General features: G+C 55.5%; 3 protein-coding genes across 3 annotated transcripts; 2 read left to right on the top strand and 1 right to left on the bottom strand.

The window, feature by feature from the left end:
* Positions 1 to 376: 376 nt before the first annotated feature.
* Positions 377 to 743, bottom strand: CH63R_09997 (uncharacterized protein; the record flags this gene model as incomplete). The annotated part of the gene is made up of 2 exons (XM_018304971.1): positions 377 to 588; positions 668 to 743. The coding sequence occupies 2 exons, from the start codon at positions 741 to 743 to the stop codon at positions 377 to 379; spliced, it is 288 nt and encodes a 95-aa protein (XP_018154395.1).
* A 16,390-nt stretch (positions 744 to 17,133) lies between these two features.
* CH63R_09996 (Methyltransferase domain-containing protein) lies at positions 17,134 to 18,312 on the top strand (the record flags this gene model as incomplete). Its single annotated transcript, XM_018304970.1, has 4 exons — positions 17,134 to 17,183; positions 17,512 to 17,764; positions 18,101 to 18,187; positions 18,280 to 18,312. 4 exons carry the CDS (start codon positions 17,134 to 17,136, stop codon positions 18,310 to 18,312), a joined length of 423 nt encoding a protein of 140 aa, XP_018154394.1.
* Positions 18,313 to 18,781: 469 nt separating this feature from the next.
* Positions 18,782 to 19,279, top strand: CH63R_09995 (SAM-dependent methyltransferase; the record flags this gene model as incomplete). Its single annotated transcript, XM_018304969.1, has 1 exon — positions 18,782 to 19,279. One exon carries the CDS (start codon positions 18,782 to 18,784, stop codon positions 19,277 to 19,279), a length of 498 nt encoding a protein of 165 aa, XP_018154393.1.
* Positions 19,280 to 19,354: the final 75 nt, after the last annotated feature.

Here is a 19,354-nt window from a genome sequence, read left to right as displayed (position 1 = left end):
TTGTTAGTGGCGCTGGCCGCTTCCGCCAACTGGGAGCTGCCTGCATCCCGCAGTAGGTACCCTGTTGCCCCGCTCCCCCGTTGCCTGCCGCCCTTGCAACAGCTTGTTGTTAGTGAGTCCGCCGTGCGTCGACACCGATCCTGAATGCCCGCACCGCACGAGACCTGGGCTATTCTATACAAGCACAGTAGGCGGACTTGAAAGAGGGATCAATCTGAACACGCCCTGCTCATCTGGACTGCCTGTGTTGGACTGGACTGGACTGGGACTGGAACTGATCGGTGCGCACCAAGGTATTCCGTAGTCCCGACCTGGGGGAGAAAAAAAGATAGGATGGCGAGTACCATTGGTGGGGTAAGGAGAACTCGGCCGTGCACTAATAGCATGTCCTTTCCCCCCTCTTCCCCTTCCTTTCGTCGACCGTCCACCGAGGATGTCGGCGACGTAGGGCCAACCGGACTCGATCACCGAGGTGTCCAGGCATCATTAGCCCCAATCCAGCTGGCCTTTGTTTCTTTCTTGTCACTGGAACGGCGAGGGGTATCCGGCTATCATGACCCAACGCGTGGAGGATGGCGAACCCCCAGCCTGTATTCATCACTCGTCAGACATGGTCAACAGAAAGAAACCTCGTTAAAGCAAACCTGCTTTGGGGCAAACAGCGGACCTGGGCCAATTAAGAGATGATGCGTCTTTGATTTCGTTTGCTCTTTCCGGCTGACCACGGCTGGTGCACATGACATATCCTTAGCCGCGCACTGCCTGTGGCGCCATGTTGGATGGGCTTCCACGTTCGGCCGAGCGTGAATGAGATGGGATGCAAGGGAATGCCCAAGTGGCGGCGCGAACAGTGAGTGCCCTTGTCGATGGATATTCGGCTGGCTGGTTGTCAGGGCTTTGCCGCCTTTTGCGTCCTTTCCTCACCCGGTGCGTTTTTTCTGTTGGCTTCCGTCGAGGATGCTTCAGCCTTTTCTTGCCTTCTTCGGCCGCCACCGTGGACGCCGTCTCTTGCGTGCCCAGTCGTCCCCGTCCCCGACTGGACGACGGATGGCGCTCCGCCTTTTTCCCCCCTTCGTTATGGCGTGGCTCCGGCTCGCGCCGGATCGTTGGAATCGGGTGGACTCGTGACAAAGGGTAGCCAGGGTCTGGGGGGCCCATATCAGCCATAGAGAAGGAATAGAGAACAAAGAAATCGCCTCGTACCTGAGACGGGGGGGGGGGCTTATCCCAGCAAACGTGTCTGTGTGCCACCAGCCCAACTCGAATGCTCGGGCAGACCGCTGAGACGAAGGAGAACTGGCAATTTTTGCTTGGGACTGGGTTGCTGATGGCCCGCGGCTGACAGGCGGTGAACTGGGAATTGGTATCTTGGGCATGGTATCATGCTGCACTGGAATCGGCCTGTAGTACGGATGCCTGGGTTATCGATCAGAGGAGCAAATCAGTCTTCGCTCCTCAAGGCTTGTCCAAAAATGAATCAAACACTCCAAAGCCGTAGGTGATGTAGAAGAGGATGGTCGGTATCCGTACAGTACTGGAAACTACGTGTCGTTACAGTTGCATCTATCTGCCTGTGCCTTATTCGCGCATGGTTTTGTTGGTGCACGCTGTGGACTAGGAAATGAGTCGATGACGAACAATAACCAACCAACCAGCCTGATGGAGAGACGTGTCGACGCACAGTGCGGCTGGGTTGGGGTTCGAAGGCCGGTTAGGTTCGGGGGACTGGTCACAGAGATAGATTCTCGTTCAGGGAGTTTCATCTCTGCTGCCTCTGGCTACCTTGTTGCCCCTTTACAAATTATCCTCCTCGTCCGGTCCAGATCAGCTAGAAGGAAATTCTCCAACACGTACACACGTGCGTGCTCGCGCACACGCACCCACACTCACACACACCTGTCCCCCCTGGCTTCCAGGCTGCCTTGCCAGGCTCTTGCAAGTACCTCAGGTCTGCAAGGTGCGTGGTGCTGTGCAATAATGTGGCGGAAGAGGTGGAGTGCTGGCCCCAAACAGGGAAAACGTGCGCCTTGGCTTGACTGCCCACGCCTAATCCCGTGTCCGAACCCACCAGCCCGGGAGGTGGTCGCAGATCTGGCCGCAGGCAGGGCGACTTGTGTGTTGGCGACGGTAGGCCTAGTTGCTTGGAGGCAACCATTACTCGGGCACATCGGCACCACGGCCGACGAGCGGCCGCCACTGGATCTGTAGCGCGTGCTGTAAACGATCCCAGAGGCAAAAACTTGCAACGGTTGCTGTTGTGTGGTGTGAGGGGATGAGCCTGCGCCACCCTCCTCCTACTCATTACCACCACCATCAAACCGTAGATTTTGCTGAAAAGCACATCTTGCTTGTCTGCAAACAGAACGTGTCTCCGTTCCGCCTGTGACTTGTTCGCCAGCCATGAGCTTACGTCTAGCATGACATCTGTGAGGTGACCAAGGCGACATAGCCCATGCCAATGCGGCTGGTCGAGGTGTGCCTGCCTGGGAGGGGACAAAACGAGATGAATAAACCAAAAGCTGTGGGTGTATCTGGTCATCTTGCTTGTAATCGGTCTATCCCCTCGAGTCGTTCCTTCAATACAGACTACGCGGTACATCCCGGCGGCATTTACTGCCCGTGTCTCACAGCGGGAACCCCCCGTCATAGTATCTGTGATCGTCCATCTCTGTGCGCTCACAGTCGTAAGCTCGACCAAGGCGTCAGACTTCCGCTTCCCGAAGCGTTCTGATGGGAAAGAGAGGTGCGAATGGTAACCGAAGCTTTGGCCCGGCCATCTCGGGTCTGGTGATGTGATTGAAAACCGACGGTGCTGTCAGAAAGCGAGCCAGGTCGGGCCGAGCCCCAGCCAGAGCCGCGTTGGGCCAAGCTGGCTGGAATGGACAGCCTAAATTAGTCCGGGCAAGAAGCAGATTGCCTGCCCAGACCAGCTCCAACGGGAAGGCCCTCTCGGGTCACGCGCGGATGGGCAAACTTTCCGCTCTGTGCGTTTCTCGATGGTGCGGATCTTGCCGTGGGAACGCCGACAGGATGCGCATTACAAGCTGCCTTGGTCAGGGTCTCGTTGATTTGAAGCCCGTGGGCTCCGTCGCAGCCTGCTGTGCAGTGTACGTATATCGTAGACCGGACGGTGGCAGTGCGGAGATGAGACCAGAACAGACCCAAATGATGGAGGGAAGCACCCAGGTTAAACGATCAACCAGACCCCCGGCCAAAAGACATTTCTGTCTGGGAATCCTGACCTTGAGGATGGGTACGATGAGTCGGGTCACATAGTACGAGACGGTCCAGCTCTAGAAGGGTCTGCAAATAGTCAAACACAGGACCAGCGGAAGAATCAAGGAAAGCTGTAGCGGTCTGGTGCAGGTGGCTCAATTCGTAGTGGCAAAGTTCGTGCAACGACGAAAGGGAAAAAAAGGAAAAGAGAGACGACGTCGATGGTCCGGCCTATAGCGTGTGTCTTGAGATAGAGGCTGACGACGGGGCCACAGATAGAAGACGATGACTGAAGCCGCTCGAGATCTGGATATGCAAGATGAAGATGTGGCCTTGTGGGTTCGCTAATCGACAGCACTGTCACAACCTACTAACCAGGTAACCTGTCGCGTATCCTTAAGTACTCATAGGAGCTGTAGCAGGACTACCCCTGCCGGCCTCGAAGGTGCGTTGCAGTGCTCCGTGGTCCTGTGATGTCGTTTCCCTGCGACTCGTCGCTCCTCGCCGCTCCTCGCTCATTTGTGGACAGCAACGGCCGAGCCTTGATCAGAACAGCCCCCCCCGGGCCGCACACTCAGAGACCATCTGACCTGAGATGCTGAGAAATCGATGCGTAAGGTGACGTGCGTCGCCGGCTTGTGTTGGTCAAGTGTGCATTCACTTGTACTGCGTGCGAAGAAGACTAGATGATATATCACAAGCCACTCACAGCCAGACATGACGAACCCCCCTCCCTTAAAAAAAAAAAAAAAACCAGACAGCCAGGCCCCTCGTGGACTGCGCGTACCGTCTCTGCATAACCCGGGACGGATAATCGGCGATGATCGGGAATCCAAAAGTCCAGACGACGTGAAACATGTCTTCTTGTACCTATTTCGACCATTGATTGGGATTGAGTCAAGTCAGCTTTTGCGACACTAAGCGTCCACGACAGACCGTGACCAGGATAACTCCATAATATTCGGAAGTGTTGATTCTCGAGCCATCGCGGTTGCGTTGGTAGTGATCCCAATCTCCCAACCGGTCGCGTGATAGGCTGTGTGCGGCCAAACGAAAACCGTTATAGTGGTTCGCACGAGCTCGCAAAGGGTGCTGTTTTCGTTTGTGTGCTCGTATCTATTACGGTATGCTCGCAACGGAGTCATGTCGGTATGCTAATGGAAGTCGTAGCCTTCTGCAGTTGGTTGCTCAACCGCTTTGATTCGATCCTTCGGCTTTTGGTCCACTGCTCTGCACGTTTTCGTCGGGCATCATGGCAATGATTGATGACGATGGGCCGCTCGGAGGACTCTTCACTAGTGTGAGTCCAAATGGTCAATAACGGTCAGGGCCTCCCTTCCATAGCTTAGCAAGGCGACCCGGGTACACTCTCCTGAGTCTTGACCTTGTGCCTGGCCCTGCTAGTAGCAGGCCCATATATCATGTACTACTCCTAGGCCGCGTGCGGATGGAGCCATGATGCCTGTCAGCCCCAGCCCCCCTGGTCTGCTATCTCGCTGCCCTGGCTGGCTTGTCAGCACCCAGGTGGCCGCCCTCTGGGCTTGGGGGTGGCAGCCGAGGACTGGGACAGGAACCTGGCTGACAGCGACAAGGTAAGCCATTTCTCCCCCAGGTCTGTGGGGTAGGAATAAGTGGGCGGAACCACGCGGCCATATGAAATGGCCCGAGGGCTCCTAGGATAACGGTTTGTTGGAACCGGTTTACTGTTGGGAGTTGTCAGCATCTCGAGTCGTTTCCAAAGCCACCCGCATGAGCCGAGCCTCATGTTGCATCCTAATTCGGCATCAACTAGTTTTGGCGATTCATTGTGACGGTGATATATGTACAAGGAACTGCCTGGCTGTTTAGAGGCCTTGATCTCAGTGTTCAGATAGAGAGTGTGCTTCGTTATCTGAAAAGGTGGGCACGCGGTACACCGGGAAATACCCGTCTGCCACCGTGGGGACACGGCAGGGTCTTGACGTTGTGGTGGATGTGCTGCATCCACTGCTGCTGGCTGCTGCTGGTGCCCCGAAATGCCCGATTCCGGCTGGGGGGGAAATATCGATTTATTTGTTTTTTGAATCGAATCCGGGCATTGATACAGGGGCCTCCAAGGCTTTGTGGCTGCGACAGTGAGCCACGAGGGCTGAAGGGGAGACGAGGAGGTTGGGTCAGGCCAAGGACAAGAGTTGCCGTCATCGCCAGGGCCGTCAAAAGCATGGGCGTGCATGGCGCCATCGTCCATACCATCCATGCGACCGGCCCTGCCCCTGGTGCTGGTGTGGTTGTATTTGTAGTTGCAGTTGCAGCAGTCGCTCTTGCTCTTGGTTCGTGATGCTGGGTTCCGGCCGAACTAGATTTTGCGCACCCATTACTCGTTGGATCGTACCGATTCCAGGCCAATGACAGACGTTCCCAGAAGCGTGATGAGGGTAAATACGAGCATGGTCAGACAGGTAAAGGTATAATGTGGCCCTGGCGCGTGTCGACTTGCATGCTCCCGCCCGCCCGTGGTTTTCCGCCCAGTTTTCTCATGCGTCACGAGGTAATGAAAGTTCCGCGTCCGTACACATATCATAGACTGCAATGCTCGGGTGATCCACGGACAGCCGTTGTTCCGGCTAAGATTGGGGCGTGCCGAATCGGGGGAGTACGACATTGCGTCCCGTAAAACCTGACGAGGACCTTGGTGCGGCGGCAAATAGAAGTGTTTGATTTCTTTCCATTTTCCTTACTGTTTGTTTTGTTCTGCCAGGAGGGAGCGGCAATAGCCGTTGTGCCGACCGAGAATGCATCACGACAATCTAACGCATCGCGCGGCTCCCGGGGCATGTAACTGTGGCTCGACGTTTTTTCCCGAATACGGCAATACCGTGCCCCGGAGTTGCTGGCAGTAGAATTCGATGTTGGGAGTTTGTTTGCGACTGTGCCCGTCCTATCACATCCGAGGCATCTTCCAGGTGATCTTCTGTCGTCCCGTCACAGTGGTGTGCTCGCAGAGTTGAGGCACGGTCAGGTATACCCTGTCTGTCCCAAGAGACGAGGACAATGCGACGTTGGAGTGCGTGACGGTGTGACTACAACACGGCGGGGGTTGGGAGGGCGGCAGGTTCAGGCAGATGGGACGGGCGGGAACTCCCAGAGCGATGCCGATGCCATGTGCTGGGTGGTCAGCCATGCACCATGTCGGCAGCCCCAAGCGCGTCAACGGTTTTGGCGGCGTTTGCGTCTTGGAACCCCCAGGATTGGCCTGTGGTTTGGATGGACGGCGAAATCAGACTGGGGGGGCAGAGTCTGGTCTCCGGAATTAGACGGTGGGCAGTCATATTGTGAGATGGGGAGGGAGTGGAGTGGGGTCGGTCGTTGCGTGTATCTTCTGGCAGGTATTCCGGTCGGATTGACAGTTGCAGCACATGCCCTGCTTTACTACCTCGCATCGTCGCCAAGCTCGGGGTCAAGTGGCCGAAGACGAGCAAAAACACCTGGAAGCAAATGGATGCATTCTTACTGCCGTCGCTTGACCGGTACAGTAGCGAAATGGCTGGGTAATAGTCATGAAGACAGATGTCGTGCAACTGAGCATACCGCATAGGAAGGCATGTAGGTACATGGTCGGGGTCGGTTGAGTCGGTCGGAGAATGAATGTCGCCTTTTCGGCTCAGCGTCGCAAAGGCCAACGGTGAATATCCCTTGTTGAGAGAGTGAGGCGACAGGAGAGGCGCGGAAGGGGCACGAGAAGAGGGAAAGAAGCAGAAGGTACGCTCTTGCCATTCTGCGCGCGTACATCTTCCAAACTTTTATCATCTCTGGCGATGCCACCTTCCGAAAACTCGGTATGCACTTGAAAATGTGTAGAACGTACCTGTTCGCCCGGACTAGGAATTCCTCATTGTATCGTGAGACAGGGCAATCGCCAGCAGCACTGCACCGAACCGGATTGACACGATGGGGAGCGTGGCCATGTTTGTCCGTCGGAGCCGGCATGCCCTCTCCCTCCTGTTTCCCATCCCCCGTCTCCCGTCTCCCGTTTCCAAGGAAAGTGGACGGTGGGACTCTTCTTCACCTGGATTGGAGAGATGCACAGTATTTTAGAAGTGCAACTCGCCAACTCTATTAGCTAATTTTCCCAACCCTTCACTTGCCCCTGCTACCTTGTTGCCACCCTGTCTCAACGGCTGTTCCATCCCTCAAGGGGGGTCCTTCTCGCCATCGCCCCTTCATCCTCTGCTTTGCCTTCCAACAAGGTCTGGCCCTGGACAACGCCCGAGTGCTCTTATCCCACCCCAAGCGTTGACTTCGATTCTCCTCGTGGCAAGTATGACATCTCTTGAGCGCCTCCCCCCCTATTCACTCCGTCGACTCCGCCCGTCCATCCGGGAGGGGGAAAACGAAAGAAAAAACCCTGGAAAAAAAGAAGGAACCCCCCGCAAAACTATTCCCACACAACCACGATGCCCCGAGCCTGTATCGACTCACGCAGCCCGGCACCACCCATGATTGGTTGCTGACATTTTACCCCATCTGGAGCTCGGCTGTGACGACACGAGCTTTCTTGCGAAGCCGCCATCCTGGATCGCACACGCTCACGTTGTGGCCCTACTAGTACTACCTGAATCCGTACATGGTGACCAGGGTCACTTCCGCTCGCTGCAGGAGCAAATCGGCGCACGTTCTCTCGGTGTTGACCGTCCCTCTGACGTGACCCATCACCCCAACCTTTCCGGACACGCATCGCAGATGACCATGACACCCCAGATCGGCGGCAAATATCCAGCCTGTATGAAAGCTCCATCCGCCAACGATTCGGCCGACGTACGTTTCTTTCTCTCGTGGCCCTTGTTCAGCAAGTCAGTCCAATGCCATGTCTCGCGCGCATTCCGCAGCCATGTTAGTGGCGTGGCTGTTACCGGTCCGCGTCATCTTGTCACGACGCGAACCGACCTGACGGAACGCCGACTAGCCGTCCATCAACTACCGGCTGGTCGACCCGCTAAATACGGTCTGACGCTGGAATGCCTTCGCTATTGTGACGGCACGAAACACATGGTGCCGTTCAACAGCCAAACAGCTTGTTTACTGCGTCGCGTTGCCCAGTCGCCACACTTCTGTGCAGTCTGCTGCACCCAGCCAGATAACGCGTAGGCGCTACCACATTGGCCAGCTTTGCCGTTCACCATCCTACATGTACATGACCAACAGATCTGGGACGATCAGCTGTAGTCTGTAGATGAGCGCTCTTCGAACAGCGCATTGAGCATACCCTGCAGCGCGCAAAACAGAACACTCACCCGTGCCGCTCCTTTCCCCTTCGACGACGCGAAGCTTTCCTGAGACATTTTTCTGTCACAACAGCCTCATGTTAGGGGGGATATTTGGACAACGGAAATGTTTTCCCAAGTCGCGTCGCGCGAATGGTGCGACCGGCGCCTTCCTTGAACCACAGCTTGAGGCGCTGCATCCCGTCTCAATTTGTGAAGTCTCTCTTTCTACTTTTGGTGAAGAACCATCTGAGTTCTTTCGCTGCCCACCCACACTAACGGGTGATCACTTGACTGATCAACTTGTCCGATATGCGCCCCATCGACTTCCCAGAGGAGAGGCTGGAATAGAAAATGATAACGCGACGCCCGTCGAAACACCCCCTCCCCCAGCTCGAGCAAGGTGGTGGTGGTCACCGCCGTCCCTCGAGCCCAGTCCAGTCCAGCGCCGTCGGGCCATAGGCCACTAAGGCAGACCCAATCGCCTGTCAGACTTTCTTTTTCCGTCGTTAGCGGTCCATTCTGGCGGGAGGGGCTACCCCCCCTTGCCCACCACCCTGTCCCACCGGGCTCACGGATTTCTTTTGTGTGTTTGTGCCCGTAAGTCGTCTCGTACCCGGTACAATTGAGTACTTCGTACCGACTTCATGGGTCGGGCAGAGACAGCCCCGCTCCCCCCTCTCCTTTTGTCTCGTGAACTCGAGGCGCACCTTCCATCAGAATAGCGTTAGCAAACCGCGCCGTCAAAGCTATTGTATGCGCTGCCTCGAGCTCTCCGGTTTCGAATTATTGGCACGATGAGCAGACAGTCTTGAGGGACTGTTGCGAAGGTGCACCAGCAAGAGGGGTTTCTGGGGATGAGCGGACAAAACGGGGCTCCCAGTTATCTACCCCTGACGACGCGCTAAAGCAAAAGAGACCGGGGGCTTGTGCAAGGACCGGGGGTGACTGACCATGCAACACCGCGCCGCCCGCTCCCTAAAGGATACTCCCGTTTCTGCCGTTTCGTCGTACATATCCCGCATATCCATCCAAGTAGACTACTTAAGTACTTTTGCCAACACGGATGGCCCTATAACAATCCATCTCACCGCGAGATCAACACCTTCACGTCTGTGCGCCCCTTCCCGGCCCAAGGTTCAACAGAGTGCGAGGAGAGCCATGCAGTCGGACGGCCCTCTGCCAATGTGTGAGTGCAGGCGGTACTAACCCGGTTTGATGTCAGCTGCAGCGTCATATCATTTAAATGTGGCGCGCGACCAGGTTTGTTGAAGTAATACCTAGTGCACACATGGGCTAGCTAGATAATCAGCGCTTGACCGCTCAAAATGGCCAGAGAACCAAGAGTTGCCATTTCCCCCAATTGGCAATCCATCGGTGCCTCCAGCACCTTGATCCAGCCTCATGGCCTCGACCGCCTGCGTATTATTTCGGAAATGGGTCCCCTCACACAAACTCGACGATAGGTCGCGAGCAATGATTCCTGCATGGTACATGGGTTTCGAGCAGGTAGGCACCATCTGGTTGCTAATGCGGACATTCCAATTCCACCCTGTGCCCTGCGCCCAGCCATAGTTGCGCTACTATCTCAATACAGTTGCCCTTTCTCCAGTCGACGTCGTACCACCGAGCGAAGAGCTTGGTGTACTGAGTCACTAGCTTTCGCACCCGGCGGGGGCGAAGTCGATTGCGTTCTGGCGGCCAGTCCAAGGAGCCCCTCTCCATGTCGTCTTTCCAATTAACCATTCCAGCTCCGAAGAAAGTCAGCTCATCAGCACCTGGTTGGGCCTGTCATCTACAGAACCGACAGCCATCAATAAATTCCCCAAGCTGAAACCACAGACAGCGGTCCCGCTATGACGGAGCGACGTACACAATCAACATGGTGCAGTGTCCCATGGGCAAACATGCAAGCAAACAGGACTGTAAGAACGCTGTTACACTTGAGCTAATCAGGCGAGAACATCATGGCAGGCGCCAAACAATTACCTGTGCCATTGCGTTTACCGAAAGTTGGGTGGGCAGTGTCACGGTTACAAGAGCCAGAAGTGTCAAGCTGAAGCCATTGGGAACGAGGGGACTCGTCGGACTCGAGTCTCTGCGCCACACTCTACCTGTTTTCGAAGACAACTACTCCGTCCCCCTCGGTTTGTGCTTTTAACTTCCTATGAAAGTCATTTTCAACATGCTTAGTAACTGTCCCTCTTTCCAACGAACTCGATCGTGTTGGTCTCGACCGAGGTGCAAGGGGCTCTCCACGAACCCACTTGATCGACGCCGAGGGTCAGCCCATGGCTTGGATAACCGCCAGTAGAGTTGATTACGTACTCGACCTTGTCCGGTCTCATTGAAAATAACCCTACTTCGAAACGCAGAGATGGTGGCGACGAGCCAAGGGTTGAACAACTGTCGGGGTCCAAGCTGGCGCGCTGTCTCGGCTGCTTTAGGTCCCCTAATCCAAATGGACCAAGGTGGATGGATGGTCAGGCAGCAATGGGATCGTGTCGTCACAATAGCCCGGAGGACCTTGGCGGGCTGCGGTGGAAGTTATCGTTTGCAGACACCAACTAGACGCTGCGACCACCAAATGGTAGCCCAGATTGCCCGCCGCGAGCAGGTACAACGTAGTAGTCGACAGCCTAGTGAAACGGCAGGCACTACTTCGAACGACGGGACGGGCCTTGTACCGCCGTTTCGTCTGGCTGACAGTGGAAGGGCGCTGGCTGAGCTTCAACGGGGGAAAAAAGGGGGGGAGATGAGAAAAAAAGCGTGATTGATCCCAAAGTCGTCCGAAAGTGCGGCGCTGGAGCAATTCCCAAGCTTGGATCGCATAACAATGTGTTGGCATGGAACGAATCAGCCACCTAATAGCTTGCCAAGCCAGCCAACAAGGCCAGCGAGGTCGATAATAGAGCCTAATATTGCCTCCATACAAGCCAGTTGCATGTACTCCGTACGCGCCTCTGGCTCGTCGGCGCTGACCGGACGGATGCTCCCCGCGCCGCGGCCTTCCAAACTAGCAAAGAAAGTCTAGGTAGGCTGGTAGGGCTGTTTGGGCATCACCGAGACTGCTGCATCTGTCGGGTCTGATGTACCCAAAACAGGCTGCCAAAACACCGTGCATTATCCGACCAGTCATGGATGTCACGTACAGTCTTCTCCCGTGACACAAGGCTGGTCTTTTTGTCCGGACTGACTGACCATTGGACGTGACATAGCCATTGTTGGCCAATCAGCCAACCAGCCAACCCACCGAACAAAGTACCTTCCTTTGGTGTTCATGGGGCCATGCATTCCGTGATATTCTGCTGTAGCGGCACTTGCAATCAGAAGTTCAAATTCCAGACCACTGGGTCGCCATTAGACAGGAAAGCAGGGCCGATAGTCATTCTACGATGTAGTGGTCAAGCATGGCTCAAGATTGGTTCTGTTCGGGACATTGACTTTAGGGCGTCACGTGACGAATAGCGTATGCATGCAGCCGCCTTTGGCCCGTCGCTCCCGCCCAATTCTCCATTTTTTACCATTTGATTCCCCTGCTTTGCACCACCCTCCACCGGCGGACCACGACTGATAATCGCCCTCCCTCCCTCTAGGCCCTCCTCCCCTTTCTCACTCGCTACTAGCCTCGCTACAACGTTTGCCACCTCTCTTACGACCAAGTACAATCTTCTCACTGCCATCTCATCCAAAAGAAAAAAGAACCCCCCCCCCCTCAAAAAAAAAAAAAAGCAAGCTGGGGCCGATATCGAGGCCTCGCTCGCCACTTTAATTCGGGTCTATCATACCTTGTTTAATGACCAAGGCAGTCAGCCCTCCTGTAACGTGGACATTGATGATAATTACCCGATCCCTGTGCCGGCTTCCGCTGGCTTGACCTCTGAGGACATAGTGAGCACACAAGAACGGGGCGCCAGTGTGACGACGGTCGGCCCCTTCTCTCCATTCTCTTCCCCCCCTTTCAGCAAGTGCCGAGTCCGGGGCCCTCTTTGGATTGATGTGGCGAGTGACCAAGTGGAGAGGAGGTTGTGTCTACTGCCCGCGCTCACCTGCCCGAGTTCTAGACAGTGATTTGCATTGTGAACAAGACAATCTTACGGCGAATCCAGGTATAGGCAGCCTGATATGCCGCGGCGGACGGGAGCATTGGTGGCACTATGGCGACGATACGACGGCGACGACTACATGCTCATCTATCACAGCTTTTAGCCACCCTTTTATTTACGTACGTAAACCTGGAGCATCCGAGCATGCATGACCTGGACAGGCCAAAACTTTATGTCTAGAGACAAGCCACTTCCTTCATCCCGTTCTCTTTCCTTCGTTGTTGGCTAGTTCTTCCTTGTCTAATGGAACGAGCATGGCTCATTCGGTGCCTGTCTACTATTCGCTTCTGCTGCGCGACCGGAGCGTTACCTTGTGCTACAGTGCGAAACCATCGGACCGCACAGGTCGCGCCGCTGCCGCATCCTGCCAGCCGGGCGAACCTCGCAGACCTCGACATCCTAGCAGACCTCGACATTTCAATCCAGCAAGGAAATTTGTTGGACATTGAGCCAAGCCCATAGGTGGTAATCAAACGAAGGAAGGGAAAAAAAGGAAGAAGAAAAAATAGGGCCCAGCGGCAATGAATATCATACGGGGACGAGGTCATTGCCATGGACAAGGGCGTAAGACTCCAGTCTCGAGAGCGTGAACAGAATCGAGAGAGTTCGCCGTTGGGTTGATCAGGGTGCTTGCTGTTGGCGAAATCCTAGCGGCCCGCGCCCGACATCGACGACAGCTTCTGCCACTGGACGATGGCAGCCCTTTCCCTGTATCCTACGATGCCAGCATGCGTGGTCCTTCGGCTGGATTTGGAGCCGACCCAAATGGCCACACGATGAATGGAAACAATTGGACGACGAGCTCCGCCCGGCACAAACTGGCCAACAGGATTGCTGCTCCAATGCGGACACATCATCATTTGCATGCATCTGGGTACAGTACGGAATGTCACTATGTATGTACGTGGCTTGCCACATCAACCGCCTCCCACGGGACCTCGGCCTCATGCAGGCTGGACGAGCGGCTGGTGGAGAGGGAGACACCACCCGCAACCAGGGTCAGGAGTGGCCACACAAGGCAGCCGGACGGACCAGGCCATACAACTCCGTACCTAGGCCAGGATCCATGCCGGATGGACGATTGACGGTTGCTGAACAGACTTCCCGCTACGCATCAATTCCCTAGCTATGTGTACTTCGTACACGTGTAGTGAGGGTACTTGCGGCCTGGTCGTCCGTTCGGCTAGCAAAGCAAACTGGCCAGCTCCACATCCAACGGCGATTGACGACTGCTCCAAGTCCGGCACGCTAATATGGTTGAGGTACAGTCCTGGGCGCGCCTTACTGACGCCAGCCGCCCACCGTACGTACGGACGTACTCCTCTTGGATGGACTGTTACCAGTAGGACTAGCAATGATCCGAATGATTGTGGTGTTGCTTGAACATTCCACTGGCCGATGTCCCGCGCTGTCTCTTCGAAGGACTATGAGGGGGTTATATTCCACAGGACTAGTCCCCGGGGTGGACTGGAGGTACCATAGGTTGGGCTGTGGCTCCTCGAGCCGTAGCGGCGTCCCAGCTCGAACACGCTACTGCAGACGAGCGTCTCCCTGCCCACTGTCGAAGGAAAGGAGTGTGCTGAGTGAGCGGCGCACATGGCACACAAAGATGGTGGGGAGGAAAGGCAAAGCATGGATGGAGACACGCACGAAGGCAGCGAGGATAGCCGGCCCAGATGAACAGACATGGGATGGATGGGCAAAGGCAGCAGAAGCACGCACGTCGGCGGCAAAGCAGCGGTGAGCAAAAACGTCTGACCTGCCCGTGGGCCCTCGTGCTCCCGGCAGACTGGCAGACTGCCAGCGACAAGTCAAGTTCCATACGTCCCGTACTCGATTCGTCCAGTGGTCCTTTGTTTAGTCGTTCTGTCCTGAGTTTCATCAATACTGGTGATCGAAGCTGAACTGATGGTAAGAAACCCTTCCCCTCCCTCCATCGAGTGACTCGCCCTCGGTTGGTGCAGGTATCGTGCGATACGAGTGTTTGTTCATGGTTGACAAACAAGCCGAAGATGACCTGTCAGAAGTGACAGCTCGGGCTGTCGCAAGCTGCGGTGGCGGCAGCGGCGGCAGCTGCAATACCATGCATGACACGAAGACCAAGCAGTAGCAACCAGGTCACACCAAGAAAAAACCACCATGATTTTCATCGTGGACGGCTTCTCCCAGCTTCTCCTCCCAAAGGACTTGGTGCGGGAACGCATTTCGAACCAGACGGTCGAAACGGCAAAAAGAAACCACTAGACGGAGATGTCGGGATTCCCTTTCGTCATTTGACCGCCTGGTTGGAGCGCAGTGAGCAGTAAGCAGTGAGGGGTTGCTTTTTCCAATTTTCCAACTGTTGTCTGCTCCTCACCCCATCAATCCATCCATCCATCCATCCTCCTCTCCGGCCTGTGTCACAATGTCCATCACCAAAGAAAGTGTGTGCTATGGCTCGTTTTAATGGTTGTCAACACTTGGCAGCAAGATGTAATCTCCATGAAAGGAGAGAGAGAGGGGGGGATAAAGAAAGAAAAAGGATCCCTTGTGCAGCAGTAGCCGTTCATTGACGACGCGACCTGTACAGTACTTTGGCAACCTTTTTTCGTGCCCGACCCTCTGGCAGCCGGGCATCGTCCATCGTCCATCGTCCATCGTCCATCGTCCATGCTCCATCCTTCATCTTCCATCCTCCACGTCTCATCGCTCATCCGCCCGATTCGGACCTTGGGCCGGGCTTTGGTCTAATGGCCCTGTTTCGGGCGGTCTGCATGGTAGGTCGCACCCAAGGAGCGGCTCGAACCACTAAACGATCCCTCAGCGATGTTCGTGCGACTCGCAACGATGGCCGCTTGGGCCCGTCACCGCCCGCATGGTGCTGCAGTCACAAACTGCGGACCGATGCGGCCTGCAGCAGGATCAGCGTCGATCCGCTTGTTTTTTCACCATCAAGGCTGTCTACGGCAGCTGGGTTTCTTGACTCTGTTCAAGTCCGGCTCCCCCGCCAGCCCCGGTCACACCGTCAGTCCCTCTCTCCCGGCTCTTGTGCGTCTCCGCTTGGGGGAAGCTGGCTGACTGGCTCACTTCCCGCTCCCTTTTTTCTTCTTTTTATTGGGGGGGAGGGGGGAGGGGGGGCGGGGGGCTTGTTTGCTTTTCGTAGAAATAGAATAAAAACAACGGTATTTCTTTTTCTTGTCCTCATCGAACATGTCTTCGCGTTGCAGTCATAAAACCCCAGGATGATATATAGATAGATACTAAGGCAGCTCACTGCTCTCGTCCAAGCCGACAATGACTCCTATTTGTTTAAACCGTCCCTTTTAAGCGTATGACTCGGCGCGCCAAGCAAGACGCCCATAACCCCATAGCCGCCGTGTGCGTGCGTGCGTATGTGTGTGGAAAGGAACGCGCGCGGATGTACGGGGCTAGAGGACGGAGATGATGCCTGCCGTCCAACCTGTCACGCCTGTAGTGGAAACCTCGGACGGCATCAATCCCCCTTTTTCTTGCCGGCCCCGCGGCTGTAACCTGATTTGGGCCCCGGGTGCGTCTTCGCATCCCGCGCGGGGTCGTTTCGGTGATCACAAAGCGCAACGCACATAATGGGCGCACCAGAAAGCCCAGGGTCCGCCATGTCATCATCAGCATGGCTGCAAGCGTTTGGGAGGGGAAGCGAGGCAACCGCAGCACTACCACCGAGAGGGAGGACGGCGGGGAAGGCAAAGACTCGAAAAGGGGAGCAGAGCCTTGTTCCTGTTCCACCCCCTCTCAGCTCGTCTCAACGCTTGTCAGTCTGTAGGATGTGCGCTACCTACGTATCTCATTTCGTCTCCCCTCCGCCTGGCTTCAGGTACTGCGCATCCAAGACGGCCGTCTCGTCTCCTGCAGCCTGCCCGAATTGGACAGAATTCTCCACACCGCATCGAATAGCCTGGACTGTTATCGCCGGTCGCACTTATACGACAGTAGATATGCGTACTGGATAATCACAGCCAACTCAGTCTAGGCTAATCAGTAGATACCTACCTTATCGAGCCAAATTATGACAGATCACGTGACATATCACGCACATGGTTTCTTGCGTCTATTCTATACCCACATCTTCGGTTTGATAGGTACCCCGGACACTTCCGTCCAAATCCAATTCCGGGAGCGAGTCCGGACCCTTGATTTTTTGATCGCCAAGCTCCAGCCTCTTTCCGGCCGGGCCATCTCGCTCCCGTACATACAAAGTGACCGAAAACTCCCCGCGAGAAATCATAAAAGTAACGTCAAAGTAAGCTATCTGTATTGATGAGAAGCAACGCCGATTAACAAGTCCAAAAGGTAGTCCCCCCCCCCCTTTTTCCCTTCCCCGCACTAGCCACACCGGTGTTTAAACATCAATTCAAGTTGCTTTTCAGTCAGGGACAAGGCAAGCAGCTAAAACAAGAAGAAAAAACCGAAAGCTTGAGCAACAGAAGGTAAGAGAGAGGGGAAGAGGGGTGACAAAATAAGAAGGAGAGAAGATTGCTTCCGACATCAGCACCACACCCCCTTCCGGACGGCCAAAGTGTTCCCTACCTACTCCGAATCGCAAGTTCGACAAGATGACCATGGGTGATGCCCATACGGTCAACGCCAACAAGGCCTACTTCAAGTGCGTATAGACAAGTACCCATCCATTCCCCCCACGACCATACAACGAAGAGGGCGCTCTTGACCGTACAACCCGAGTTGCATGCGATTTGCTCGCTCTCGCTTCCTCGGGTTCCTGCAGGTTGACATGACACCCCTCTCTTCTATCGCTGGCTTGTCTTCCATGTATCTATTTATCCCCCCTGGAAAAGCCTCACAGGTAAGGGGGGGGGGTGGCAGGATGGAACTACAAGATGTCTTTGGTCCAAGTTTGTCTCTGTTTGGTCATTTAAAAATGTAGCCGGACTTGACTGAACATAAAAGGCCGGCTGACACAATCGTTCACCCAGCAAACTCGCCGCTGAGTACGACACTAGGTACGAAAAGACAACCTTGCAGCTCGAGAGGGAGATTCGAAAACGCAAGGATTTCATCGGCGCGAATTGGGTCGTTGATGAGGACGAGGACGAGGACGAAGACGGTAATGACGATGACAGCGAAGACGGTCCTGCAACTGCGCAAGCGCCGCCGCCGCCGCCGGGTGCCGACACCAAGCGTGTGAGACTCCTCGACTACGCCTGTGGAACCGGCTTGATATCGAGAGTAAGTTTCGTCCGGGTCTCTTAATTGATTTTTATTTCTTATTTTTTATTTTTGCTTGCTTGTTTGTTTGCTTACTTGCTGCTTTTGCCCGGGGGGGGGGGGGGGGTTGCGCCTGGAGCGCTAGCCATTCGAGTCTCTCTGATGGTCAATAGTATTTCTCGGTCCGTTGTTGTTTGTTTTGCATAACACATACGTTTCCGTGTAACCACTGTTGTTTTATGGCCGTCTCCCCTCCCCTTCTTTCGTCTTTTTCCACTACTCCGCGCGGAAGCGTACAGGCGCGTGAAAACAGGGAGGCGAGAGATGACCGAGACTGACAGACTGGGGTGGGTGTAGGCTCTTGCGCAGTTCACGACGCATTGCGTCGGCATTGACATCTCGGAGAACATGGTGGCAGCTTACAACGCGCGGGCCGAGAACCAGGTGAGAAGACTTGCTGTTGTTGACCCCGATGTTTGGCCCATCCCCCTTTGATTTGTTCACGCGACACCCATCGCAGACATGCAGCCTCACAGGCTCGCACGTTCACTATGGACACACCGTCATAGCATCTGTGCCATGAATGGGGAAAAGAGTTTTTTGAGGCAACGCAAGATCGGACTGTCCGCCTCAAAATCCGCCCAGACTCTGTTTGCACAGACAATCAGGGAATAAATGAGGAGGGGGCAACCGCGGTTCAGAAGTCCAGCCGTCCGAAGCATTTTCTCACACCTCACGTTGGTCTCATCTCAGCCCTGCTGACCTTGGAACCCCCGCCCTGAGATCGACATGGTTGTGCTCCTTTGGTTCTTCCCCATCTCACCATCTCACCGTCCCATCCCATCATGTTTGCCAACTCCAGGTCTCGGACCCTCCCTCGGCCGTGACAGACGGGTCACAGCAGGCACGGGGTCGATGCCATTGCGTGACCAAGCACCAGAGGAAACTCTGCGCAAGTTTTTCGCAAAAAGAAAGTGACAGAAAAGCTGACATCCCCTTTCCTCCTCTCTTCAAACGCAGGGCCTGAGCACCGACGAGATGCACGCCTACCAAGGCGACTTAACGGACCCGTCCGATCCGGACCCGTCGGCATTCTCTGCCTCATCTGACGCCGACGGTCGGTTCCACGACTTCGACGTCGCCGGCGTCGGCCTCGGATTCCATCACTTCGCCGACCCGGAGCTCTCGGCCCGCCGCATTGTCGAGCGACTGCGGCCCGGCGGCGTCTTCGTCATTCTTGACTTCCTGCCGCATGGGGCCACGGACGCCGCGTTGCCCGCGGCCAACACGGTCGTGCACCACGGCTTCTCGCGGGAGAGGATGCGGGCCGTCTTTGAGCAGGCCGGCGCCAGCAGAGATTTTGCCATGGAAGAGATCGGCAGCGGGGTTGTTTTCGGAGGGCATGGCCACGGACACGGTCACAATCATGGACATAAGCATGGCGACAGCCATGGGCATGGACACGGGCATAGCCACGGAGAGGGAAAAGAAGGAATGAAGAGGCGGGTGTTCATCGCTCGGGGAACCAAGATGTAGGTGTCCATGTACGCATGATCATTCCTCGACGAGATGAATGCTAGCCAGTTACACCTTGACGTCTCGAGGAAGTCC

The sequence above is a fragment of the Colletotrichum higginsianum genome (assembly GCF_001672515.1).
Source record: "Colletotrichum higginsianum IMI 349063 chromosome 7 map unlocalized unitig_7, whole genome shotgun sequence".
Classification (NCBI taxonomy): domain Eukaryota; kingdom Fungi; phylum Ascomycota; class Sordariomycetes; order Glomerellales; family Glomerellaceae; genus Colletotrichum; species Colletotrichum higginsianum.
The sequence above is the reverse complement of the archived record's forward strand: the minus strand, read 5'-3'. Positions and strand labels throughout refer to the sequence as shown.